The sequence below is a fragment of the Puntigrus tetrazona genome, chromosome 2 (genome assembly GCF_018831695.1).
Source record: "Puntigrus tetrazona isolate hp1 chromosome 2, ASM1883169v1, whole genome shotgun sequence".
Classification (NCBI taxonomy): Eukaryota; Metazoa; Chordata; class Actinopteri; order Cypriniformes; family Cyprinidae; genus Puntigrus; species Puntigrus tetrazona.
Window position 1 is genome coordinate 15133859 of NC_056700.1, and position 27647 is coordinate 15161505.

Below are 27647 nucleotides of genomic sequence, written 5' to 3' on the forward strand. Positions count from 1 at the left end.
TGTATAATCATAGAGTCAGCTAGCAATGTGAATCATACAGAAATGATCATTTCAGGTCAAACTATTAGCTTAGAATTTATAGTGACCCCCAAATATACAATTCATACAAAAATAAAATTTGATCAATATTTAATCACGTTTTCGCAAAACCCCGGTGACAAAAAAAGAGATTTCTTTATTTTAAATGTACATAAACACATAATTCAGTGTGTGTAATGAAACTGAATAAGGTGACGATTCATGACCGTTCAGACTGCTTTTGTGAACTGGATTAACAATGATATTAATCATGAATTTGTGTTTATTTTATTAATCTTTTTCAAAATGTCCATAACAGACACGCTTATTTAAATAAAATACATAACACATTAAGAATGTCTTTTTAAAAGGTAAAGGGGTCAATGCACCTCTTGACATTCACGAGTACCAGATTTATTTCTCATCTGTGCATTAAGCACATCTTAGGCCACATGTATACAAATGCCATCAACTAGTGTGATGGAATATTCAGTAAAATTAAGTAATTTATCAGCATTCACAAAGATGATGTAACCGTACGTAACCTTTGGTTAATGCTTCCTGTGCATATCAGTGATTTAATAAGGCAGCAAAGATCCAAAACATTTCGAAATCATGCTAAAAAAAGAAACTCCTAAAAAACAAAAACAAAAAAAAATTTACATGCAACATGCGATACTGTATTCATCAACACACAATATACTTAGAACATATTTTGTTTTACTGGCATTAAAAGCCTCTGAAAATTGTTTTCAAACATTTTTTTTATAAACACTGCTTATGAACAATCATTTTTGAATTTTTTTAACAATACACAAAAATTGGTATCGTAAACACAAATCAGAATGATTCACCTTGTCGTAGCATGAAGTGTTTTCTTTAAAGTGTTAAAATGATGACAATAAATGTCACTTATTGCAAATAAAGTTGGCAGATTTTCATCCAGTGGATGTCTTTGTGATATCTTTTGCACAGTGCAAATTAAATGACAGAAAAACAAAGAAGAAAGCTAAAAGCAGAACGTGACAAAACATGTAGAAAAACGTGACAGATTCAACATCGATACGTACATACTAGCATTTAGCATGTCATTAATAGTTACAAAATTTCCCAGGCATAAAAGTTTCATTCATTGTATTTTCTACTTTTCAAGTCAGAAGACACACAGTGTATCTGCACTTAACGTGCATCAAAAAACTGATGAAAAAACAATTCCTATAGCTGCTGTATTTGTGTGTAATCAGTGTGAAAGTGGCATTTCCGACTTTCTTAAATTCATTGTACTGTGAGGTTATATACATTCAACTGTACAGTAAACATACATTAAATAAGAATACAATTACACTTTCATTGACCCTCCTTGATTAAAATCAGTCCAAACCTCATATTGAGAAGGGAACTAATACTTTCATTTCCATGGAAAACTGCCCAGGTGTGGAGACCACCAGAATAAAAGTGACCAAGCCACAGGTGAGGCAAACTAGTTGTCAACTTCTTTATGAAAATGAGATATTTTAGGTTGTTCGCATTGCCAAAGCTTGTTCAAGCTCCTGTCTTCGTTGCTGAATCTACGTAAAAGAAAAGAACATTACATTTGTAAATAAAAAGAGCAAGTGAAATTTTAACTCAAACATCATAAGCAAAAAAAAATAATTATGAATATATATATAAAGTAATTTAAAATAACCTCACATGATCCTTCAGAAATCATTTTAAAATGCTGATTTAGTGCTTAAGAAATTTTATATATTAGCAATTTTTCAGGATTCTTTAATAAATGAAAAAGCTCGAAGGAATAGCATTTAGTTCAAATAACATTAAACTAAAATTACAATGTCTTTACTGACACTTCTGATTAGATTAATGCATCCTTGCTAAATAGAAATATCCATTTCTTTCACATAACTCTTACTGATCCAACACAATTCATGTTGAGGTAGCACTCACCTTGCAGTAGAAGTAGCGGCTGACAGCTTCCTGAGACCAGGGCTGGTTATAAAACTCTGCTCTTCTCTCTTCCTCTGGATTTCCAACTGTATCTGTCATCAGCTGTAACCACAAAATCCAACCCAGTTCAAAACGGCACAAAAGACCATCTCTCTATTAGCAGTTACACCCTTTCGACCACTAGGTAGAGACACTGTTTCACAAATAAATTAACTTTATTTTGGCATTCATTAAGGGTGCAAAATAGTTGTAATATTTGAAATAATAATACTGTATATGTTAGTGGTTTTGAGCGGTGCACATAGTTTACATTCACCTTAAGGTCTCGGTTCTGGGAGCAGATCCAATCCTGGATGTAGCCCTTGGGGTCCCTGGAGAAGCTAAGCATGAAATCTCTTTGAATCTTCAGTTGGTTGATGGACTCGATAGTTTCATGGATCTAAAGAATAAAAAAGTGGAAGTGTGACCGTTAAGATGCACAATCAGAAAATAATAGTTATGCATAGGGTTTAAAGAGAATCTAGATATTCAATAATTGTTTTCCAGGTGGCATTTTCCTTTCACTGATAAATCTCATTCTGACCTTGTTGTCTAGGGATGCAATCTCTTGCTGATTGGCGGTAGACAGCAGGAAACCATTCATCTGACTCTTCAGAGGATCATCCACTTCAACATCAATGTCATAGCAGGCTGTCTTCTTCTGGTCATTTGGATCCACACTGATAAAATTACAATTGAAAAAGACATTGAACACTTCATCTCACAATTATGTCATTAGTTACCCCTGTGCCATTGTGAAGCTATATGCTGTAGTTTTTTCAGTGTAAAACACTAAAATACATAACAACCTATAATGGTTTTTAGAGCATTATGTGATGAAGAATTTATGAAGATAAATACAACAAAAATACATTCTAAATTTATGACCAATTACCTGATGATATGATTGATCACGATAGGATCAGGCGGGAGTAGTAGGTTGGTTAGTCGCTGAGGGATCTCACAAAACTTCAGACGAGGACAATCAAAGATCTGTCAGAAATGTAAAAAAAAAAAAAAAGAAGCTTTTGCTATGAGGCGAAATATTCACGCTAAATTGCAGAAAGTATTTTATGCTATGGTAGTACCTGCTGAAAATATTTATCACAGTTGATGTACTCCTTTTCATGAGAATCCTGCAGCTTGTTGGTCTTGACGTACTGCCATAAAGCCTGGATGATGCAGGAGCGAGTTTGAGTGTGGATGCCAAGAAGACGTGCAAGGCGAGGATCCAACTTAAACTGAGGAGGCTGAAATGCACAATGGATAAAAGAAATGACTTGAGTACTTGATATAACATGTCCTTGAATGTAATTCAGCAACAAGAGTTTAGTTTAATAGTTACCATTTAAAAGTTTGCGATCAGTATTAGTATTTTCCTTTTATTCAGCAAGGATGCATTAAAGATATTTATACTAAAAAAAATCTATTTTAAATAAATGCTATTTCTATTTTGTCAAAGAATCGGGGTTTCCACAAAAATATTAAGCAGCACAGCTGTTTTCAGCAGCCATAATAAGAAATGATTTCTCAAGGATCACTTGACATTGAATACTAAAGAGTATTGGCTGTTCACAACTCAGCTTTACCATCACAGGAATAACTTACATTTTAAAATATATACAATAGAAAGCGTAGATTTAAAAATGGTTTTTAATAAGGTTTGAGCATAACAGTATTCTTGTCCATTTCTTTTACAATGTTTATCCATGTTTATTACAATGTTACACTTTTAATCACATTTCTGCATTCGCTAATTTATTTAAATGTTTCTCTGGTTTGATTTATAATACGACTACTCGACTTAATCTCACATAATAATGATTCTAAAAGAATAGACATTTCATTGATCTGGATATATTGCTGAAACTACCTGAAATTTCAAGTCAACTACACAAATGCAAATCTGTTTCATTGTCTCCCTTTCTAGATTTGAATATTCACTGTTTAAAAACAAAGCTTTAGTTTTCTGACGAGCCAAGCCTCTTCCCTTCAGGATGTAGTTGGCAAAGTGAAAATTGCTGTAATTTAAAGAGCCATTTGCTCAAGAGCTATAGATACTTCGGTGAATAGACAATGGCAATCAAACTTTTGCAGATTAATGACTCGACTATAGCTTTTAATTGCAGTGCTTTTCAAGATAAATAAGACTATTAAGCTAAAGCTATCATTATGCAGATGAATTTCTAATTGGCCTTTCTCAACACGTTTATTTAATGCGTTACATTTTGTAGTTAATGCGTTTTATTTAGCTCCTAACATTTTAATCTAATGTTTTAACACTAAGACTTTATTTGTAAATTGGATTATGAATCTCAAATTTTTAGCATGACCTCAGACTTTTAGTCCCCAAAGTTAATTTTTCACATAGATATCGTTGAAAGAGTTTGACGTCATGCTTATGAACAGCTATGACGTACAGTACAAACCCTCCACTGGTAATCCATCAGATGTAATCTCTGATAATAATCTGCACGCACCTGGTAATCCAGCATGAGCAAGAGGGTACAGCGCACATTCACATCACCAGGCCTCTTCACCTGGAAGCCATCTGTCTCCTGGGTCGTTGCAGTGCGGTGCCACTGTTAGGATAAAACACAAACTCAGCCTAAACAACAGGTTTATTATATAAAACCGCTGCACGAGAAGCATGCAGCAATTTCAAACCAGATTTTGATATGTTCAGAAGAAAATCTGAGGAGCTTTTGCCTGTATCGAGGGCGTCTTGTCAGGGCACGCAGTTGCTAAGATGTTCTTAGTGGTTGGTTTTTAGTAGGTTGCTATGCGCTACTTGGTTACTATTCTGTCTGGCTTTGTAGCCTTCCAGTCTCTATGATATTCTGATTGCTAGATATTGTTGGGTCCTTTATTTAACGTAAAAGGTTCATTCGCACAAAGATTGATAACCATGAAGGTGACTATAACAATTACTCTATTAGCCCCAAGAACGAAGCACAATAAAATTCTGTTTATTCCAAGCAAGAGCTGCGTTTTTGTCGTATGCCACTTTAAAAGCTCTTAAAAATGCTTGCGGACTGATTGCTTAAAATTTTTGAAAAGTATTTTTTTATTCTAGTCTTCAAAACTAAATTCAGATATTAAAAGGCAGATTGGTCTTATTTGTATTATAAAAGTAAGGCCGATTACCGCTCGGCAACTAGTTCTTAAGACACAGTCTTAACATGGTGGCTAAGTATATGTAACTGACTAATTCTGGCTGTTTTTATCATTTATGAGCTTGATTCTAAAAATATTAATTAATGTGTGCCATTTATACAATAACTAAATAAATCGGATACCCTTTCACAAAAAGCAGCAACAATCTGTACAATATTTATTTCAATTGTTTAATTGCCACAGCCAGCTATGAGGTATGAGGTCCGGTCCTCTGAAATGTTGCCAGATGCACCTATTATAAGTATCCGTGGACTTGTATTTTCTACTAAGTTTGACACTTTAGAAAGTTAACAAAGTGAGAAGTTGTATTTTATTTTATTTATCATTTACAAATGATTTGAATTAATAATTTTTTCCCCCTGGTTTTATTAGTTAACACGGCAATATCTGGTGCTTAAACTGACAGGAAACCACATTCGGTAAGGAAAAACATAATGATGTTAGAAACTTTATCAACGCTAATACAAATAGTAGCATTTAAGACCAGAATGATAGTTTACAGAATGAAATTAAATCTGCAAACACTAGCCATTAAAAAGTTTATGCTATTTCATGTAGCAGTTCCATTTTCTGAAAATGATGGTTATTACTGAAAACAACAACAGTAAGGTATTGCTGCATGAATAATAAACCGATATAATTATCCACCCCAAACCTATAGTAAAGTTTTAACAAATTTTGATGCAATAAATACGGTACACTTATACAATATTCATCCCTCTAAAAAGTAGAAAACATCTTCCACATACATCATGTCTGTCTCTTAAAGCGTTCAGTCTACAGTAAAAGTCAAAAGTTCACAACCCCCTTTCAGAATCTGCAAAATGTTATTATTTTAATAATGCATGCATTATGATTGAGCTATTGAGAAAGAGTGTCAAATCTTAAAATGATGCCCCCACCATCAATTTTTTTATTAACTATGAACTGCTTATGCACTGTTTATGCACAGAAGAGACATTCAAGCATGAGAGTGAATAAAATGATTAGGCTCTTTATGCGATCTCACTTGCATTTTCCCTAAACCATCGCATGTTTCAGCGCCATCTGAAAGAGACAACATAATGGCAGTGACTCACAGCTCAACTCAATTAGCTTTGCTTGACATTGGAGGGTTTTTTCAATGCCGTCCTTCTCCACAGGTAAATCACTCTTTTTATCGCGCGCTTCAATCTGGTGTGTGCTGTGATGAAAACCCACAGTCACCAAGGACAATTTAAAGAGCTGCTGAATGAATAAATCCAAATGCGGAGCGTTCAGCCCGTTCCAATGGGCCGGAGGGGCACAAGGGTCACTCCTTGAGAGCTGAAGACCACTTCTGTGTATCTGCCTTCCCAAGACCTCAATGTCCCTAACAAAGTGCATAAATATTAAGTGCGTGAGGCAGCTGGGAAGGTTCCCTTGTCTAATGTAAATGCCTGAGTGCGTCTGAATAGCACCTGTGCACAATGGTTCCTCCACTAAAATAGAGTAACGCACACTTTCTGAATACAAAGACTCAGGGTGCTGTAAAAGGTTTTATAAGTGTTTGTCTTCAGAAATGCATTTCTATTTTTCCTGTTAATGCTGCCCAAAGCTTTGCGCTGGCTGCAGTGACATCACTGCACAGTGTCATGGGCAACTTCCTTATGTAACACGTCGCTATGGAGACCACAAAGATATGTCTTACATGAAGTATGGTTAACTGAACTTTTGAATCTGACATTGACTTTTCTACTGCGTTCCAATCCAATCGGCTACACAGTAGAGGCCAGGAGATTCTTGAGGACATGCACTTGAATGTGACATAATGTCGCCCTTTGTGCCTGTCCTCAACCTCGTTTGAAACGCAAGGAGGACACTTCAGATTCTCTCATATTAATTGCTTCCAAGTTTTGTAAAGAATGAATATCAAATATGGTTTAGCGATATTTTTTTTTATTATGTAGAGTGAGCTAATGCTTACCTCCACTAAGTGGTTGTCAGGGCCGTACAGATCCTTATCCAGCTCAATAACAAGGCTCTTAAAGAAAGACGAAAACTTCCTCTTTTGTTTTCCAGGCTAAAGCGCGCAGGGAATAAAAGATTAAGCTTAAAAAATGGGACTTGCTAATTGAATGAAGCCCAAACACACATTAGCATTGACAGTGTAGTACCTTGGGAAAAAAATACAAACGTTCAATTAGCTTGATTAAATTGTTCTGTGCAATTAAATTAAGCCTTTTAAAGAAACAAAAAGTAATTTGGGTGAATTTGCTCAAGCTTACGAACGTAAGTATGTTTTGTTAAGTCTGCTAGATGCAATGAAAAGGACTAAGTTGGATCAAGTAATTATTCATGCATGCATTAAATAAACTTCCATTAAACAAATGTCACCGATTGTGTGCAGTGAAATTAAGTTGTGAAAAAATGGCTTATTTTGGCTAATTTGCTTATTTTAATTAACTAAATTGAAACCATTTTTTGACTGACATTTAAAATAATAATAACAATGGTCACGGCTAATGAATTCAACACTACATTATAGAACAGATGGTAAGATTATTAAGGCAAACTTACATCATCCAACAACTTGCCCTCTACACGCAGCTCCCAGGATGCAATGCTGCCCTCTGAGTCCTCTGCGTCAGGTTTGGCAGGGTTGAAAGTGTTCGAAATGTACAATCGTAGCTTCCTCTTTTGCTATAAGACAAGAGACAGTTTGAGCTGTACCTTGGCTCGTTGCTCACTGTGAGCTAAATCGCACTATAATTGTGTGCTGAGATCAGATACCTTCATTGGTCTTTTGAGGGCTTCTTGTATGTCTACCCTCTTTCTCATAATGGTTTGGTCAAGTTTGCGCTCAAAAGCTAAAAGGTCCATGTAAGCCTGGGACTCTGGCACCAGTTCACGGATCTGATGAAAAAGCATTGTTAAGCAACTCTGCAAACATGGCTAATAACAATTTGATGCATCATTCATTGTAAGATTTTTTCAGAGAAATTTTTCCCGTAATTTTCCCATTCATGATCAATTTCGTTTATGACAGAAAGTCATTTTGTGGTGCTAAAAATAAAGTAAAACAAATTTAAGTGCTCATAAAGGTCTCATAAAGCAGAGACTAACACAATAATTCTTTATCATAAACCAGTGCATAAAAAAGTGAGATTATATAACTATAGATAGCATAGACTAAACCATTATCTATGACTTTTGCCACAATAAACTCTTAATTTGCTGCGTCTTAATAATAAGGTAGTTATTAAGTTTAGGTTTTAGGTAGGATCAAGGATCTAGAATATGATCATGCAGAATACGTGCTTAATAAATACTAATAAATGGTCTGTATGTTATGAACAGACATGTTTATGAACAGCTGGGAAATTGGTCCCTGTACTAAAGTGTTATTACATTTTATAATAAATTATTATTAAATTAAAATAATTCAACGATTATATTTATATGATTAATTATTCAGAATCAACAATACCATTAACTGTGCAAGTCCAACAATTTGCAAAATATGAACATAAGAATGTCGATTAAAAATGTAGATTTTAAAATATTTTAATTTGAGTTGTTTCATTGTAATATGAACCTAGAATATTGTAATATGAACCTAGAATATTAAATGTAGACATATACCAATATTCTTGGCCAATTTTGCGAGCAAATCAAGTAAATAGTCTTTGCAAACTCAATGAATATGAAAACATTACCAGATTTTACCAGGAGTTTGTACCACTTCTACTAAATCAGTGACTGTTTCACATCCTAAATCTCATTTGTGACTTGTTACTGAAACAAATCATGTATGTCCTTGCACGATTCACAGCAAAATTGTAACGTGATGCTCTCCTGATTTTCACAGTGTTGCATCATTCTCTTTTTCCCATGTGACCTCCAGCATTTTACAAACATCATAATAATGAATTAGAACTTTTTGGTTTGCCTGTAAAAAAAAAATCCTAATAAGACATTAAGAGGATTAGCCATTTCAAGAACCCACAACCTTTCCAGCTCCTGCTATTGTGGCGTGTTACTGTGTCACATCCCGATGGACACATTTCACCAAATCAGCCATGTGCCTGCATTCATCCAACATCTCCATGAAATGACACACCATCACATTTTTTTTGGAAATCAAACCCTTTTCCACTAACAGAAAAACCAAAAACCAAGCAGGCTTCGAGACAAATTGGACCCCTCTTGACCATCCATTTCACTTTTTCAGCCCCCCGAAATAAAGAAACCAGCACAATTACCTTAACCGTGTGATCAATCTTGACTTGGCACTGGAAATTAAGGCATGAATAAAAAAAAAACAAACACAGACAAACAGATAAAAGCCATAGTGATGGACCTCACCCTCTGAGGGAGAATCTTGTCTGCCATTTTTCTTCTCTTGGCACTACGGATGGGGGAAAACAGAGAGAAAGAAAGAAAGAAAGAGAGAGAGGGAAAGCATGTTACTATGGTGACTGATAGCAGAGTCCACAGGCCATCTGCTAAATAACTGGGACCCATCCAGACGTTTTTCCAGCTGTGTGTGTGTGTGTTTGGTATTTGTGTGTGTGATCAGAGAGACGGTATAAGAGTGAGAAAAGGACAAAAAGAGGCAGAAAATAACACTTAATCATGATGCACACATATTAATTTTGGCACATTTTATGGGTGTATGTATAGCTAGCAGACTTGACCTGCTGTTTTAACATCTGGCTGTCTCAGTTATTGTAAAGGGCTGTTCACACAGCAATCGAACAGCAAGCCTTTATTATCATAAAATGGTTTTATAGAAGGGGACAGTAAAAAAATGCTTTTAATATATATATATATATATATATATATATATATATATATATATATATATATATATATATATATATATATATATATATATATATATATATATATATATATATATATATATATATATATATACACATATATACATACATATATATATACACTGTTCTGTTAAAAGGACTGTCAAGGTTTTTTTTGCTTTTTTGGGAAATAAAAATATGAATACCTATAGAATTTACAGCTTTAAAAAACTGTAGAAGACATTTCCAGAGGTTCCTGGATCTGTGACACATCACATTTTATTGAATTTAGTTTCTTTAGTTTCTTTTATTATCCATAATGTACATTAGGGTGTTTTGTGTCATTTTATTTTATTATTAGGTAATGTTTAGTGGACAATTTTTTTGTTGTGAGTGCCTGATGATGTTTTAACCCCGTGGTTATCAGTAAATTTTAAGCTAAAAAGCATTAATATTTAAGGTTGTTTTTTAACATTATATCACTTAAAAACTAAGTTATACAGTTTAAAATATACAGGCACCAACAAGCCAACCTGTAACACTGTTACATTGTCATCATATTTTTTTTACAGTGAAAATCTGGCAACCACCACTGCCCTTTTTAATCCTAAAGGCCCTTGAACACTGTGTCACTGTGAGATGTTCATGTGTTTTCGTGTTTTTTTTTCATATATCTCATCCTTTTCTATAAAAATGCATGCTACGAATGTGAAAATGCAGAAAATTGAATCCGATCAGATTTTTCAAAAGCCTCGGAGTAAGTGTGTAAACTTCACACAACATGAGATCGTATTTATTTACTAATGTGTGAAAATTTCAGATAAAAATTCTCGGTGTGCAATAACCTTAACCCTAACTGTAAAAGCAATAGATTTTTAGACGAAAAACATGCAAGAACAGCTTCTGTTTATGCAGTCCGCAGTATTTGTGAAAACTAGATCTTTGTGGTCCAAACGTCTGAAAATACTTCTAAAATGTCATTCCCAGCATCAATTTGGACCACAAAAAAATGATCGGTTGCATCCAACTGCTGTTTTCAGAAAGATGTTCCTAACTCATTTCTCTTTCATCCCCAAACATGATGCATATAATTCGCTGTCGCGGAAACGTTTTTCCAAACATGCCACACTCCTACGGACACCGAGAGTTCCTCAGGTCCAGAGCAGAGGAGCACATGACCCCGTCAGAGCAGGAAATGTCTGTCCACATTCACATCCACACCCCCTCTGGAGTATAAACTTTCTCATGGTCCGACTCGTCCACCCTAAGCCACACTGCTCCTCCGGGAGAGGCTGAGTAGCAGAGACTGAGATGCGGTGGGGGTGTGAGGGTGAATGCCTCGACACTCGTCACGTATTCTTCATCTAAAATTAATCGATAGTGCATTCAGGTGAATAAAACGAGCGTTTGCTGAACGTAGGTCAACTATTAAAGAGAAAACCTTGTGAATTACCACAAACGGCATGACAGAAAGGTCATGCAGCCCGCACACAAAGCTGACTGACTGCAAACGCATATTCTGCCTCACATGCATTCATTCTTAGGTCATGTCAAATGTTCTGTTCATTTACTGAATTTCATTTTCATTGATTTCTACTTATCTGTGACCTTAAAGGCACACATGCATTTGGGGAAATATGCTTCAGTCAAGTTTGAAGCTGCAAACGGGAACAAACCAATCAGGCAGGGACATGTCCATCACAAACTGTCAAACTAACATGCAGCAGAATAAACAGCCTACTTGAAGGATCCAATTGAAGGATCTGATTGGGCGTCTCTCATGTCCATCTGTCTTGCAGATATCTCATTTGCTGCTGGAAATCCAAGTGGTTTCCTATAGGTTGATTTGGGGTACCTCTAGTTAGTTACAGACTTTTTCAGTAACAGCCGATATTGTACACATATACAGATATATACTATAGGTCAAAAATATCGGCACCCTTGGTAAATATGATCAAAGGCGGCTATGAAAATGAATCTGCATTTTTAATCCTTTTGGTATTTTTTTTTTTTTTTAAATCATAAAATTAATTTCATTGGATAGTAAAAATTTAAAATGGGGGGAAATATCGTTATGATTTTTTTTTCTAATACACACTGGTCACAATTAATTCCACCCTTTTGTTCAATACTTTTTTGAAACCTCCATTTGGCAGGAGATTTTCTCCTACAATGCCTGACAAAGTTAAATAACACCTGACAAGAGATCAGAGACCGTTCCTTCATCCACAATCGCTCCAGACACTTAAGATTCCCAGCTTCTCCTCTTCAGTTCACATCATTTTCTACAGGGTTCAGGTTAGAGGACTGCTTATGGGAAGCTTGGGTTTGTGCTCAGTGGCTCAATTTTGTGTTATTTTTGAGGTTTGTGTTTGGATTATTGTAAAGTTGGATAATCCAAACATGGCCTATTATAAGATTTCTAACAGAGTCAGTCACTTTTATATCTGTAGGTATTTGATAGAATCCATGAGGACGAGTTTAAACAAGATGTCCAGCACTTACAACAGAAATATAGGCCCACAACATAAAAAAATACAGCAGTATATTTAATTGTCCATATGGTGATACTTTTTATCCCTGTGCTCACCAAACCCATCTTGAGCTTTTGATGCTACAATTTTACGTTTTATTTTCATCTGACCATGGAAGCCAGTCCCATTTTAAGTCCAGTCTGATAACTAAATATGCTTGTTTTTGGATGAGCAAGTATAATTTTTCTTGAAACTCTCCCAAACATGATGATGTAGGTACTGTTTGACCATTTTTTTTTACTTTTTTTTTTTTAGTTTTCTTAACCCGAGATTCACCTTTTTTTCTGCAATTCTCCAGCTGTGATCCTTGAAAAAACTTTGGCCAGTCAAGGATGATATAGACAAATCCTGTTCCAGGCGGTTTCGTAACACTTTATGTTAATTGGAAATTCCTAATTATTGCTCTGATGGTGGACATGGAAGTTTTTGCTGCTCTAGTTCTTATCTTAAAGCCACTTTACTAATTTGTGAAGCTTTATTATTTTTTGCTGCACATTTTCTCATTGTGATGGATGATTAAGGGAATTTAAGCAATGTTTTCCCTCCTATTTATATTTCTGTGAAACAGGAAGCCATTGCTGGATAATTTCATGTTCATAATAACCCTGGAGTGCTCAATTATTTTTTTCTTTTATGATATTTTACTAGCTGAATTTTCTAGTGGTGCCAATTATTGTGTTCAATGTGTATTTGAGAAATGCACTAGCATTATGAAAATTCATAATAATATATCCCCCATTTTATATTCTTATTATACAATGACAGGTTACATTTATTTAAAAAAAAATAAAAGATCACAAGAGGATTAACAATTCTTTTTTTATTTTCACAGCCTTCTTTGATCATATTTTGCAAAGATCCAATATTTTAGCCATGACTGTATAGGAAATATCTGCAAATATACACTAACCTTTAAAGGTTTGGGGGCAGTAAGAGGTTAAAAATATTTTTAAATAAAAAAGTGACAGTAAATATTTCCATTTTAAATAAACGCTGTTCTTTTAAGCTTTCAGTTCATCACAGAATCCTAAAAGATATTACTAGAAAAACAGTAAGCGGTTTTTGCAACCGATAATAATAGGATTTTTTTTTATAACCACAAATCAACATGTCTGGCTGCTAAAAATCCAGCTCTGCATTTTCTAAATGTAATAAAATGTTATAATATGTATTTTGATTAAAAAAAATGCCTACGTTTACATTAGATTCCTAAACTCATTTGTAAACTGTTTTATTTATTTCTACATCTGTGTAGACAAAATAGCATAGATTAGATATATGTTTAAATTTAACAGGAGCAATTTATTTAAAATGATTTACAAAATAATTATTGGTTTATTTGCATCAGGCAAAATGTTAACATCTGTGCATTAAGCAGTACTGCAAGATGATGAAATTCTGGCCAAGACTACTGAGATTAATGTCTTGTATTTCGATGATCCAGCTATAACATTTGTTAAACAGTTAGATTTTTTGTAGCACGGTCTGCTGAATTCAGTAAGCTGCCCCTCAGTAATTACAACTGACACTCTTGCATGCGTATATACAGTTGAAATGAAAACGCAAGGACAAATACAGTACTGCGACAAGACAGATGAAAACCAGAGAAAACTAACAGCAAATTCCAAACATCACTTTCACGCCCTTGGGAAGGGAATGCTATTAGCAGGGTTGTTTCAAATGAAAATGAGCAATGGAATCCCTTCGTGAAGGTCCTTTCTGCGAGGCTGTTGGCAAAAGTTTAGAGGTGATCGTGACTTCAAGTACACAGTTTTGCCAGTTGCGATCACAAGTTCCTGTATGCAAAATGTTTTAGGAATAAAAAAAAAAAAAAAAGTCACACAGACAGCAACGTGAATCAAAAAGATTTAATGTCTGACGCTAGGTCCCAACAGCTACATCGAGAGCTAGAAACAAGAGTCTTGAAAATCAAATGTCGGTGACAAATTTCCAAGTCCAGGCTGTACCCAAAAAAACCCATAGACATTCAGCGTCCTCACTTCTATATTTCTGAGTAGGAAGGGCACTGTGATACTCTCTTTTGAAAGGCAATAGCAGTAAGTGTGCCTAAGTGATTACTTAGGATAACTGTTGCACTATTAATATTCACCAAGAAGTATTTTGGCATTTAAACACGATCAAAATGATGCAGTCTAAAGATAGAGCACCAGCACCAGCCAAACATAAAATCATTCAGTCACTAGAGAGCGCTATACTTGACAAGAGCCTGTTGGCAAATTAAAGGAGGAGCAAAATAAAGAGCATAAAATCTTATAACACTTCATTTTTAGTTTGCTCTAAGGTTCAGGCAGTGCGTATGTATTATTTATTATCTGTTACTATAATCTAAAATCAGCGGAGGTCAAATAACAGTTTAAAGTGGCACTCACTTTCTGGGACGGTTCTGGACAGGGGGAGGCTGCACTGGCTGGTTTGGGGCAGGACGTTTTCGGTTTGGGTCTAGGGCTGGGTTAGGCATCCCTGGGCGAATCGGCGGCGTTCCTCCATATGGAGGTCCAGGAGGCCCCATGGGAGCGCCTTGATGGGGCATCCGTGCCCCTGAGGTCATGCCTGGACGCTGTGGAGATGAGAAAAATGTAGACTAAAGGTCAGACAGCCAGTCATTTCTTTGTTGAACTCCTTTGATTAACTCCTGTGTTATAGCATGTTATCGCTCTGACACACAATACATACGCATCAATTCGTATATGTGTATTTATCAAACCTGTAGCTTTTAAATCATTTACAGCAAGCTGACATAATGCACAAAGACTCTTTTGAGGTAAGGCGCTGTTATGAGCTCCTCCTTCAGTATCTGAAGCAGAATTAGGCCAGGGCCTCTCGCACCTGTGCCTGTCACTTCAGAAGCGACAGCTGCTCGCCCTCTACCGAAACACAGAGGTGCCGGGTAAGTCAGCCTAAAGCAGTCTGAATGACAACTGTGCAAACTGTGATGTCAAATAATATCTCTTTTCATCTAGTCTACATGCATTGTGCCTTCTGGATTTAGAAATGTGTTTTTGCAAATTTCAATGTAAATCTTTACTGATTTGCATTTTGAAACCAGTATATGAATGAGTCTGAACAGAAAAAACCTTTTAAATAAACATGATTACAATAATGTAAGCTTTTTCCATATTATTAGCAAAGCAAATACAGCATTTGTTATAACAGGCTATTGTTAATATATCCATAAACCCAAATACGTTAACATTTTATGCATAAATGTATATAGAGTATATTCAAAAATATATTTTTTTTATGATGCATATATTAAATTAACCTAAACAATATTATATTTATATATTAACATCTTCAGATTAATACATAAAAAAATTTAATTTGCTACGTATAAATAAATGTAATTTTTTTTAATTGAATATAGCATTCATTGCATTCATCAGCAGTAGTTAATGCAATTGCTAAACTGATATATAAACAATAATTTAATAGCATTTATTAGTCTGTTATTGTTCATTTCTACATACAAACACATTTGTATATAGTAGATTTCTTAAGTTAATTAAAAATACTAAATTAATTGACATAAAATAGCTATATTTATAAATGACCCCTTAATATCGATTAATAAATGCTGTTTAAAATGCAGTTGATTGTTAGCTAACAACACGCATAAATTAACATTTGAAAAATTTGAACGGTGCTTTAAAGTGTTACCCGACTGAAGAGAAATATTATCTTTGAGTTTTTGTCCTGTTATTGTCTCTCTATAGTTTGTGTGCTGCAGAGGAGATCTGGGGTCTGTTGTTCATGACTCATAATGGCAGAGTCACAAAGTCCCTGTGACTCTCTGGATGTGCACCAAAGTTGTGGAAACATCCAGAATGTGAGCCAACGTCCCCAGCTCCAGTCTTCCCTACAGTGCGGGTACAGTACATCTCTGCTAGAGACGCTCCCGTATGGTGCTGTGACCCTCACGACCCGATCATCGCTTCCCAAAGTAGGCCAAGCTCCAGGGGTGTCCAGGCCCGGTCCAATCTCAAAACATCTGAGTGAAGAGGCAGTGGGCTGTGAACATGTGGACGCAGCGGGAACGGATGCGGGTCTCTGCACGCCTCTGCCAATCCCTGGCTCTCAAGGTCGCAATGGAGGTGTTCAGGGCACAGGAGGAGGCCTCAGAGCTGGACTATCACACAGGATAAGTTTCACAACACCGTCTCAATACCGCAGTGCTGTATACGACATATATCTGTACAGAGATGCCAACAGCAGAAATAGTTTTGTAAAAATTTCTCGGATCAAATGCAATGTAAAAATGCATGAATGGAGAACATTTTTAACCTTTACCACAAAGCTTAAGGCCAACTTTGCAAGTTTGTAGCACAACCTGCTTAAATAATAAAAACATATTTAACAGGTAGTAAAGGTTATAAAATTCAATTCAAAAAAAGAAAAAATCTAAATAATTGCACAAGGTCTATTAGCAATCACAGACAGAGTGATCTCTCAGGTATATAACCGTGGAGAAGTTTGTGATCAGCCAATCCTTCGATTTATGAAATATTTATACTTCTATATTCATGAAATGCCTTTTTTGGGAAGATTATTTGTACCGTGTTGGTGGTTTGTTCAATAAAACATGGCAAAAGCAAAGCTAATAGAGGGTTAGGACGTCTTAAAGGTTGTGTTATAGCAAAGAATCCTCTAGAAACAATACCTTTCATTTGGTCCGATATCAAATAGTATTAGAAAGCAGCCTCAAAATAGTTGCACAACCACCAAAAGTTCCCAAAAGTCTCTGTGAACCTTTCATTCGTCCACATCTTTATGCAGTAAACACCCTGAAACGCATACAATCAAGTCTGCTTCCACTACATGTACACGACTAAATACCACAGCAGGATTTTTACGTGTGATCTACCCTTAGGGTGCTCCTGAAACACACCCTCCTCTGCCTGCACACACACACACACACACACACACCAAAAGAGCATCCTCTGTTTCGTACTAGTACTCATCCCTCAAAACACAAGTATCTCTCATACTTCCAGTACCAGAGTTTCTCTTTCGTTATCCTCCTCCATATGTTAAAGACAATAACCTTTCACTCTTTCTCCTACACTCATTCCTCCACGGTCGTTCCTGTTTGTAAAAAAACAAACAAACAATCTACACAGAAATGAACGGAAAACAGCCGCTGCATCTTAGTTTTCCCGTGAGCAGAGCCACTGACACGCTTCCACATGCACAAACACGCTCGCTCTCTCACTCACCACTCCATGGACGAGAAACTCAAACAGTTTACTCTTGGTGGCTTTACGAGCTCCTCCGGCAGAATCCTCCATGTCCATTTATAAAACCCCCAGTCTCTCTTTTGTTCCCTCTATTCCTAGGTACCTCTGCCTCTGTGCGCTTCCCTCACTTTCCCTCTCCTCCAAAAGAGAGTGCTCCCTCCCTCCTTCTCCGCACTCTGACGTTCCCTTTCTCCACTCTCTCTCTTTTTAAAGCGTGTCAGCGTGTGGCCAGAGTCTCTCTCTCTCTCTCTCTCTCTCTCTCTCTCTCTCTCTCTCTCTCTCTCTCTCTCTCTCTCTCTCTCTCTCTCTCTGTTTTAGTGTAGCTTCCCTCACAGACACTGGGTTGGGAAGGATGGGGGTCTGTGAAGGGGGCTGTCGCTGGACCACCAGTGTGTAGTGGAATGCTGCCGAAAGCTGCAACATGGCAATCAAGACTATCAAAAAAAACAGACATGGTGCTGTTCCAATAGGCGGTTATGTGGCTGTAAATTATCCTTTCGCTCTCACAGCTGGTTATTAAGTCTGGGAATTATATCAGGGTAAAGTCTGAATGACTAACACTGGGGAAACTATAAAGGAATGTGGCAAACTGCAGAATTGTGAAGAATTGTCTGAGAACCAACCGCCATAGTGAGTCCGTTCAGATTATGCCTCAGTCTATCAGCGAGCAAGCAATTAAATGGACAGTTCATCTAAAAAATGAAATATCTGTCATATTTTACCCACCCTTGTGTCATTCCGAATCGGACTTTCTTCAGCACAGCACAAAAGATGATATTTTTAAAGAATTTGAGATCCAAACAACACTGGACCAATTCATTTTCATTGCACTGGCGAAAGTGACATATAGGTGAGTAAATTATGAGAATTTTTATTACTGGATAGATCATTTTAATGAAAGCACATTTTTGGATGTTCAGAGGCAGGTGGAACGCAAACAAGCTGTTAAATCTTTCAGTTGATCCAAGCATTAATGAGATGCATTACTGCATGACTACAATGTTTGGCAACTTCTATATCAGTTTTTTTCTGGAAGATTGCTTTAAATGTTGGAAAGTTGGAAAATAAAAGTTGCTAAATTATATATATATATATATATATATATATATATATATATATATATATATATATATATATATATATATATATATATATATATATATATAATTATTACAAATAACAATAATTATCTTTTGTAAATGTGCATAAGCAGCATTGTACCGATTTATAAAACATTTCATGTTGATTGAAACAACTAAGCACAATTTACAACAAGTATATAAAAATAAAGACAAGGAAAAAGGAATCTCTTCCAGTAGTAGAATACCCCCTTTAAGGACCCCCATAAAGTCTAATACTGGAGGGTGGCAATGTCCCATTCAATCAGAATGAAGGGGGTACTGGAGGGGGGCAACCGCAGGTTTTGGGAAGACACGAGCTTGATTATCCATGTGCACATGCAGAAAAGATGCTTCAAAGCTCACCAGTCTTTTATGAATTAACTTTACCATTTTTTGTACCGTTAAATGCATGTTCTGTAGTCCAACACACATCATCAGATCTCTTTACCAGAAAAGCACACTGACTAGTCTAGTATTTGTGGTAAGGAGTAATTGTGATGTACTGCTGAATGCACAGGCCTCCTCTGGAATTACAAACTTCAGTATTGCAAACAACACTGTCTGAAAGCACACAGACACAATGCAGAGAAGATGTTGGGTTCAACAAGGATGTTCATCATCTAAGTTACAAGATACATCAGTTTAAAAAAAAAAGCAACTGGAAGAAGTTTTGAGACAGACTATTGTTGGTTATGAGCAGACATGCTATTTCTGAGCTATGCAAAACTGTAGGCACAAGGAGGCAAAAACATGAAGCGTTCCCTGCAAATAACAGTCGAATGGCACGAGTAAGAGACAAGTTCAATTGACAGGTGTCAATCAAGCGCGTAAGATTGTCTATAGTCTAACAATACCATCAATTAATATCAAAGCATGAAAAAAAAAGCAAAATTACGATAGAAAAAAAAATTCTGTAAGGACTCTCGTGTCAAGCAGAAATGCTTTGAAATAACCAAATGCTGAAAACGCATTTGCCGTACGGATCGAAGCGGATAATGACGCGACGCGATGGCGTTGCATTCCTACCTTTCTTTCCATTGCTGCAAGTTTGATGCCCTCAGTTCAGCCGAAGAGGAGAACCCCCTGAAACACAAGCGCTGGACGTCCGACAACTTCGTCGTGGTTCCAGACAGGTCCTCGGCTACTCCCCCCTCCCCTGGGAACGAGCGCTGGATGGAGGGATGCTGGCGAGGAAGGCCCGTGTCTGTGATTTCAGTCGGGCTCCGGCGGCGGCGAGTGCGGCAGACGAAGCGGCGCAGGCGCGGGGATCGTCAGACGCGAGCGATTCAATGAAGGCTTAAGGGGACGTCGTCAAACTACAGAAAATGGAAGCAGTCTGTGCATTGCTGTAAAACGCACTTCGTCATATTAAAGATTAGGGACATCTTCGCTCCTCACCGCGATGATTAAAACGTGCAATGCGATAAATTATACATTTTCCTAACTACAAAGATCTTAGTGCATTTCAAACGTGAAACGATTCTTACTTTGCTAAGCATTCATATACACATATTTAATATGTACATACACACACATTGTTACATTCCCCTCACATATTTAGTGGACCTAAAAGCTTTTTTTTTTTTTTTTTTTAAAGATTCATAAATAAGGTATATGTCTTTCCATTACGTAACAAAACCTCATACCAAGTGGCATTCATTTCACAAAAACTTGCGGTTTCAAGATATACCCCCGTTTCACAGCGCTAGTCCTAGAATAAAATCCATATTTGAGCTCTCAATTGAAAATATCTTACTCTGACATACCTTAAAATATCAGCAACATTGGTCTGTCTCAACATGCGCACCTGTAATGTTTATTCTAGGCCATTTTTATAAAAGCTGCTTAAATGTCTTAACTGGTTCAGGCTAAACCCTGCCTGTGAAACTGAGCCATAGTGTCTGGAATTGAGGTAAACACTTATATTGATACTTTTCAGATTTCACTTTTTCTTTTCAAACTTGTCACACGTCCATGTTAATGCAACAAACTACACCTTTACTCAATCTTTTATGACACCGGTGTGGACTAAATAACATTCTGAAACCAGTTGAAAGTAATTGGAAAGATGACTTGATGGATCACTTGTTAGCAGATGCCACATGCTGTGATATCTTATTCATAACTGAACGTGTTAAATTTGACCTTAGACTCCAAAAATGTTTTTGAGGACTACAGTATACAATAAATTGCCATTTTGCAAAAAACAGACACACGAGTCTCAAAATGATCATATGACCAGAGGTAAAACATTTAAAATAATGACACCACTCAACCGGTAAATAAAAGAATGATTTAATAGATTATATCTCCATTTCAAAAGCCTTATTGTACACAAATTATTTTAATTGTCCCAACACATAAGAGCAGCTCTAGCTGAACTGCTTTACTACAGAGTTTGAGTCTGGCAGACAGCCAGACGAGCCCTGCTTGAAACTCAAACACCATCAACTCACATACCCTCTTACAAGCAAGCCCCAGTTTCACACTGGCAGCATGCACATGAAAACAAAAATAAGAAAAAGAGGACAGGCACAATCAGCATCTCTATTTTTCCTTTTTAAAAAATCAAATATATAGCATATTTCTATCTGTGACAAGCATAAACTTGGTGCAGATGAAATGGCAAAAGTGATGAACCGAACCAAAAAAAAAAAAAAACGGACAACCTCAGAGATGTTTCTCTGAAATCACAGCCTTCAGCAAACCTGAAAAGTCCAAAATTCCCAGAAGACATTGCCACTGGCACTGGTGAGTGAGCAAGTGCAAAGAATGTGTATCTGTATGTGCGCAAATGCTGACTATGAGTGGACAGAAACAGCCATCAACGGCGATACACCCCAAACGCAACAAAACTAAAGAAGATGGTGATGCCCACGAGTGAGGCGGTGGCAGGTGCAGTGAAGAACTGCCTGTACTGAATCTGGAAGTACCAGAGCACAGAAAGCATAAGCACGAACAGAGGCACCATGAGGCTGCCCACGTTGAGCGCCACATGCACCTGGTCAGCAGCCCGAGCCCCGGCAGGCATGGCCCGCGTGGCGTGCTGTGAGATGTGGCAGTGCAGAACACTGTTGTCGGCCAGGTTGAGGGAGGCCAGCGTCTGAGCGTCATCCTGAAGGAGCTGACCCTGGTAAATCAGACGTACCTGGTGCTCCTGTCCAGCAAAGTAAGTCCTGAAAATGTCATCAAACACACAGATGTTTATATACACACACACACCCCTTCACATGCTGCTCGACTTCTTTAAGAATTTTTAAAATATATCATAACTACGCAAAGAAACAGAAAAGGTCTTTCTTGGGTAGGGCTACACAATTAATTGAACGCGATTAATCGCTGGTTCGGTGATCGGAAGTAAATCTCCATGACCTGTTTTCAGATGGAGTAGCATTTACTACACAGTCGTAGTTCTCTGACAAGGTACACAAAAATCATGTTCATTATCTTAACCGGTTTTGTCGATTTCGCAATTGTACGATTATGACAGCTGCTTGCGTATCTTCTCAGTGAACAACACCTCTGTGTAGTAAATGCTGCTCCATCTGAAGGTGAAGGCACGTGAAAATACCACATTTAATAACGCGTTTTTACTCTAAACTCATTTCATAATGTCCGTTATGTTTGAGTGTTTGAAATGAATCTTTCTGTGAGATGATGTGGCTTCTTATACACAATAATTAAGGGACGCAATATTTCATTGTATTCTAAATAGTGAAAAAAGGCTATGTTGATTAGAATTTTATTATATACATTATTATGACAAAAAAATAAAAATAATTCAGTCATATTGCATAGTTGTGTGTTATTAGTCAAATTTAATCAACGAAAGCATTTTAAGTTTTTTGTTTGGGCTTTTTTTTTTCAGGGTTTCTTCTTTAGTGCGTATTTGGAGTTTCCACGTGAGAGCGCCCTCTGGCGTTCAGATGGAGATTCACCGCTGATCACAGAACCACGCTTCACTGAAAGACACGCATGACAATCACAGCTTCTAATCGGGATTACGATTTAATCACGATTTATCGTGCAACCCTCTCCTTGGGTTTATTAAAGTATAACAAAATCAAGTTTCGTTAGCTTCATAAGTTTTAAATTACAAAAAAAGAAGTATTAAAAATGTATAATTTAACTTACAATCTAGTGGACAAATCTGGAGTGAAAAATGAGGAATGAGGAAAAGGCATAATATATGTATTTAGAATCATTCTTAAATGTACAAAAATGGCTTCTAGTGGTTTTCAAATATACTTCATATGGCGTAAGTCAGTTTCAGGGATTCTATATTCAGCTCCTTTAAAGAGGGTCACAGTTCAAATTAAAATTACAATGTCAAAATTGTTGCAATATGGTTTGGTGTGTAGCTCCAAAAAAAAAAAAAAAAAACACCTTCACTAATAAAAAAAAAAATCTAATTCCCATTATGCAGAAATGCAGACTTTACATTTTGCACACCATCTAAATAATGCTGTGCCAATGGATATTAAACTATTTTAAATGGTACATTTTTTGTGAGTTTGGAACATCTGAAGCATTTGTAAAAAAAACTGAATGAAAGAGTGTTTTAAAAACTATCATTAGAATAATGTAAGCATTCTGTAAAGCTGCTCAGCAATGTTTACATTCCACGGGGAAAAAACCCTCAATTCAGCAAATACTGACTGTGCGGTGATTTTCCTTGAAAACACAAGCTGCCTTCCTAATGAATAACTTTTCAAAATTCAAAACTCTCCAATCTGACCCCTCACCTAGCGAAAGGGTGCTTTTACCTACTACAAACATGAGGTGGACTCCCACACATCAGTGCCTCGTATTTCCACTAGACTTGAACAACTCTTCTGCCTGATTTTAATAGATTGGTACTGCTTGTAAGGATGGATAATTGTGTCTCATGAGGCTTAAGGAGGGTTTTTTTTGGTTCACTCTTCTGACTGAAAGAATAGCGCTACACACTGCATAGGATGAAGTAGTGGTGTTGGAACAAAAGGTCTCTGGCCGGAAACTGTGTGTGGGCTGCTGCTGCTGCAGACAATTTCTTGGCAGAAGCTTTCTTATATATTGATAAAAATGTATACGTTTCCTAGTGACAATTAATTCAGCAGGTAGCCAATGATAGAATCCTTACGCAAAAAATTGAATAAACGGCAAAAATGCCCTCTCATGAGAACGAATGGTTGCTGTACAACAGCCATCTTGATAAAAGCAAGAAACAGAAGACAAACAGAAGCAGTACAGGCACAATTACAACGAACCGGAAAAAAACTAAATGTGCAAACGAGAACTTTTGAAACATGAATGTATATGAAAAATATATATACTTAAGGATTTTGTTTATTTAATATCATTACGATTGGTTTTTAGCTGCTTACCGTTTAATGTAACCAATGGTGTCTTGAGGATTGACCTGTGCTGTCCTCTCAGTATCATTCAAGAACTTCAGCCTGAGCACCATGTTTCTTTGGGTGTCATTCGGTGCATCTTCGGCTGAAGGCTGTGTGGCACTTGGGGCACTGGCTGGAGTTTGAGTCGAGGGACCCGCTGATTCTCGATGTCTCAACCCATCCCTCCCGATCCCTGCTTCTTCCAGGAGGCCTCCCTCGCCTCCTTCAGCCCTACTAGCATCCGGGGAATGTCCCGCCGCTCCCGCGTCTGTTCCAGGCTCACTCTTATCGTTCTCGCTGACGCCGCCGGGAGACGAGTCCGTGTTGCCCGGGGGGAGCGGCTCCTGGCTGTCAGTCTCTGTGGAGGGGGAGGTCCCTGGGCTGGGTGACAGGAGGTGTTCAGGGGGTTCAACAGTGTGGGTGGAGGCCCAGGCCAGAACCAGGACGAGCACCAGGAACACCACTCCAAAGAGCAGGGTGACCTCATCACCCACCCCCTCTATTAGAGCCATCCTGGTCTGCTGTGTCCTGGACTAAGGCAACTTCAGACTAGGCACCTACAGCACACGTTCACAATTACTGATGACATTCCTGACAGTTCATTATTTCATTTAGATATAAGGTTTCCACAGTTCTGACTCAATTTGATAACAGTTTATTTTACGGTGTCCTTGTTACTCGTTGCATTTATTAACTATTATAATGACAATTAATTATGTATAATTACATGCAACTAACCCTAAACCAAACTCAGCCTAACTCTAGCCATATAGTACATATGAGAAAATGTAGTTAACTATACTAAACACTTAAATGTATAATTACAGTGAAACAAGGACACTTTAAAATAAACTGTATATCCAAATGTCTTGACCTTTTTAATAGGATTTTAAAATAACAATATTAATAACAAAATAATAAATAATAGTAATAACAACTTAATAGATGTTATTTGAAGACTCGGTCATGGCCTTTGAGCATCCAGCCAGCTTTAAAATATAGCCGAAATATCTGGCATGCACTAAGACATATCCCCTTACACTCAAATTGTCTGCTACAAACGACAGAAACATACTATGAAATATGCATGAGCTACAGTGGAAGCTTAAAGATGTACACCATTCAATAACAATTTGCAGAAGTTGCTATAAACTCTGAGACATTATGAATGTGAAAAGTGATCAGGAAAACCTTTAGCTGAATCTATTTATTTATTTTACACAAACTGTGTTATTCTAACATTCAAAAAGCCCTTTTCTGTAATAACTACAACATGACTTTTTAATTAACCAGCATTTTTATCAAAATAATCTTTAAGGCAAAACACCACAGATGAACAGCATACAAATTGAGCCTCTTCTGCTCAGCAAGGCTGCATTTATTTGTACAGTAAAAAAAAATACATAAGAAGGGGGTCTCAAAAGGGCCTTAGCACATTTTGGCTATTTAATTTATGCAATTGTGAAAAATAGCAAAATATAAGGGGCAAAATTTTTGAAAAACACATTCTGTATTCAGCCTTCAGCCCGGTGTTTCATTTTGTTCAGAATCAACTTCAGCCAAGAATTTTTTTAATTTTGGTGCATTGCTAAAAATTGTTAATTAAAATGCATTAAATTATTATTTTTTTTCCGAGATATGAACATTGGACAAAACCAGGTCCTCTTTCATTTTGCCAACATATAAGTTTGTTTGTTTGTTTGTTTTTTTTAAAAGAGGAGATTTTGAATATCTTTTATTACTCCCAAAATTTGAAAATACTGTCAAGCTTCATCAGCAAGGGGAAAAAAACACTCCCCGCATTATTAGGATTTAACCAATATTATATCAGGAAAATGATAAAAGAACAAACTCCTCGGTAAAATTCCTTTGGAACGCACACGAGAACAAAACAATATTAAAATTTAGGTGTAGGACATAAGCGCTCAGTGCACAAGGGGAAAAAAACTCATTTTCAAACAACAGCATTTAAAGACGTGTATTGTAAATGAAACCTCCAGACGGAAATAAAGTGTAACAAATACTTAAATGTGTATTTTGAATGTTTTCTTTCTACTACTCTAACGCAGACATGCCATTAAAAACCACCTACCCTTTAATCTCAAACAGCACATGAAAAATCTACGGTTTTGTCTTTAGTGTCTCGCCATAGAAAACTATGCCATATATCCAATTGGATCATTGTAGGTCAATAAATTGGTCTATAAATTTGATGTTTTCCCACAACGTGACAACTAAAGCAGAAATAGTCGGCGTACAATACTTTATGCTTTCACAAGCATAAGCTGCAACCGCTTAACAGAGAAGCAGTGAAGTGGTCCCTCAGTTAACCAGATATTTCCCCTCTTTTACTGTGGAAGTCAGCATGTTTCAGGCCGTATCTCATGCCGCCTCATGACAGCTGCTTTCATTATGCATGCAGTCCTCTGCACAGCACATTCCCCAAGAGCAAAGAGGGTAGAACATGTTCCTCAGTATCCGCTTTAAACCTCTATGATTTTCTTTCATCCACATAACGAACGAAGAGATGCTATTCAGAACATCACAGAGTGACAGCCTTAACCAGTTTTGACTTTCATAACATTATAGGTCATAATGAAAGTGAAGTTAAGCCGTAGTTCTATCAAACATCTCTTTTGTTGAACAGAAATAGTGACACACGGATTTGACAACAAGAAGGAGAGCACACGATGACATTTTTCACTATTGGGTGAACTATCGACTTAGATGCAAATACATTTTTTAAACGCATAGGAGTAATCAGGTGAATTTAGGCTTCCAATCATAAAAAGTAAAGGTAAAGGGTAAGGGTACGAACAGGAAACGAAAAAAACTACAGATGTCAACAGCCACGTAAATCAGCACATCCACAAAAAAAGTTTGTTAACTATTGTTCACAAAAACACCCAATGCGTATGTTTTCTAAAGCCACGAGTGTCGGTGTGATAAGCATCAGGTGTGTTTATTACTGAAAATCTGTCCGTGGACGTAAAGGCACCGCTACAGCCACGAAACAGAGCCGCCACCACGCGCTCAAGACAGCCGTTTCCTTCAGCTACGCCCGTGTCCTCGAAATGAGTGGAATTAAAACTTCGTAAAATACTCTGCGAGGCTCCGAAAACGACTTACCGTTGACATATCACATCGTATGATGGTCCATGATTCGCACCGTTTAACGTCTGCGCTTCCTGATCACAGGCAGGATAGAATGACGCCACAACGACTACTTCCGGTTTAAAAACCTGCCTTCAAAATAAAGGTTTATATTGATTTAAGTCAAATCTTTCAAGACAACTAATAGCAATAATCTAGTCAAAATGACACATTTTCGATATTGTTAGATGACATGAGCTTTACAACGTTATATATTACTGAAATTACTAATATATGTAGA

General features: G+C 36.8%; 2 protein-coding genes across 4 annotated transcripts; both read right to left on the reverse strand.

Annotated features, from left to right (window-relative positions):
• Positions 1 to 112: 112 nt before the first annotated feature.
• smarcd3a (SWI/SNF related, matrix associated, actin dependent regulator of chromatin, subfamily d, member 3a) lies at positions 113 to 20131 on the reverse strand. Of its 3 annotated transcripts, none has more exons than XM_043224269.1 (14): positions 19902 to 20131; positions 14890 to 15077; positions 11707 to 11799; positions 9508 to 9550; positions 7933 to 8055; positions 7720 to 7842; positions 7127 to 7222; positions 4485 to 4586; positions 3093 to 3254; positions 2900 to 2997; positions 2549 to 2684; positions 2282 to 2404; positions 1966 to 2067; positions 113 to 1586 (listed from the first exon to the last, which is right to left on the reverse strand). In XM_043224269.1, exons 1-14 carry the CDS (start codon positions 19911 to 19913, stop codon positions 1533 to 1535), a joined length of 1455 nt encoding a protein of 484 aa, XP_043080204.1. In that variant the 5' UTR covers positions 19914 to 20131; the 3' UTR covers positions 113 to 1532. The 3 variants fall into 3 exon arrangements, with proteins under 3 accessions (XP_043080204.1, XP_043080200.1, XP_043080212.1); XM_043224265.1 differs by lacking the exon at positions 19902 to 20131 and adding an exon at positions 17734 to 17945; XM_043224277.1 differs by lacking the exons at positions 11707 to 11799; positions 19902 to 20131 and adding an exon at positions 17734 to 17941.
• A 1023-nt stretch (positions 20132 to 21154) lies between these two features.
• tmub1 (transmembrane and ubiquitin-like domain containing 1) lies at positions 21155 to 27493 on the reverse strand. The gene is made up of 3 exons (XM_043220557.1): positions 27383 to 27493; positions 24242 to 24810; positions 21155 to 22051 (listed from the first exon to the last, which is right to left on the reverse strand). Exons 2-3 carry the CDS (start codon positions 24763 to 24765, stop codon positions 21700 to 21702), a joined length of 876 nt encoding a protein of 291 aa, XP_043076492.1. The 5' UTR covers positions 24766 to 24810; positions 27383 to 27493; the 3' UTR covers positions 21155 to 21699.
• Between the last annotated feature and the right edge of the window lie 154 nt (positions 27494 to 27647).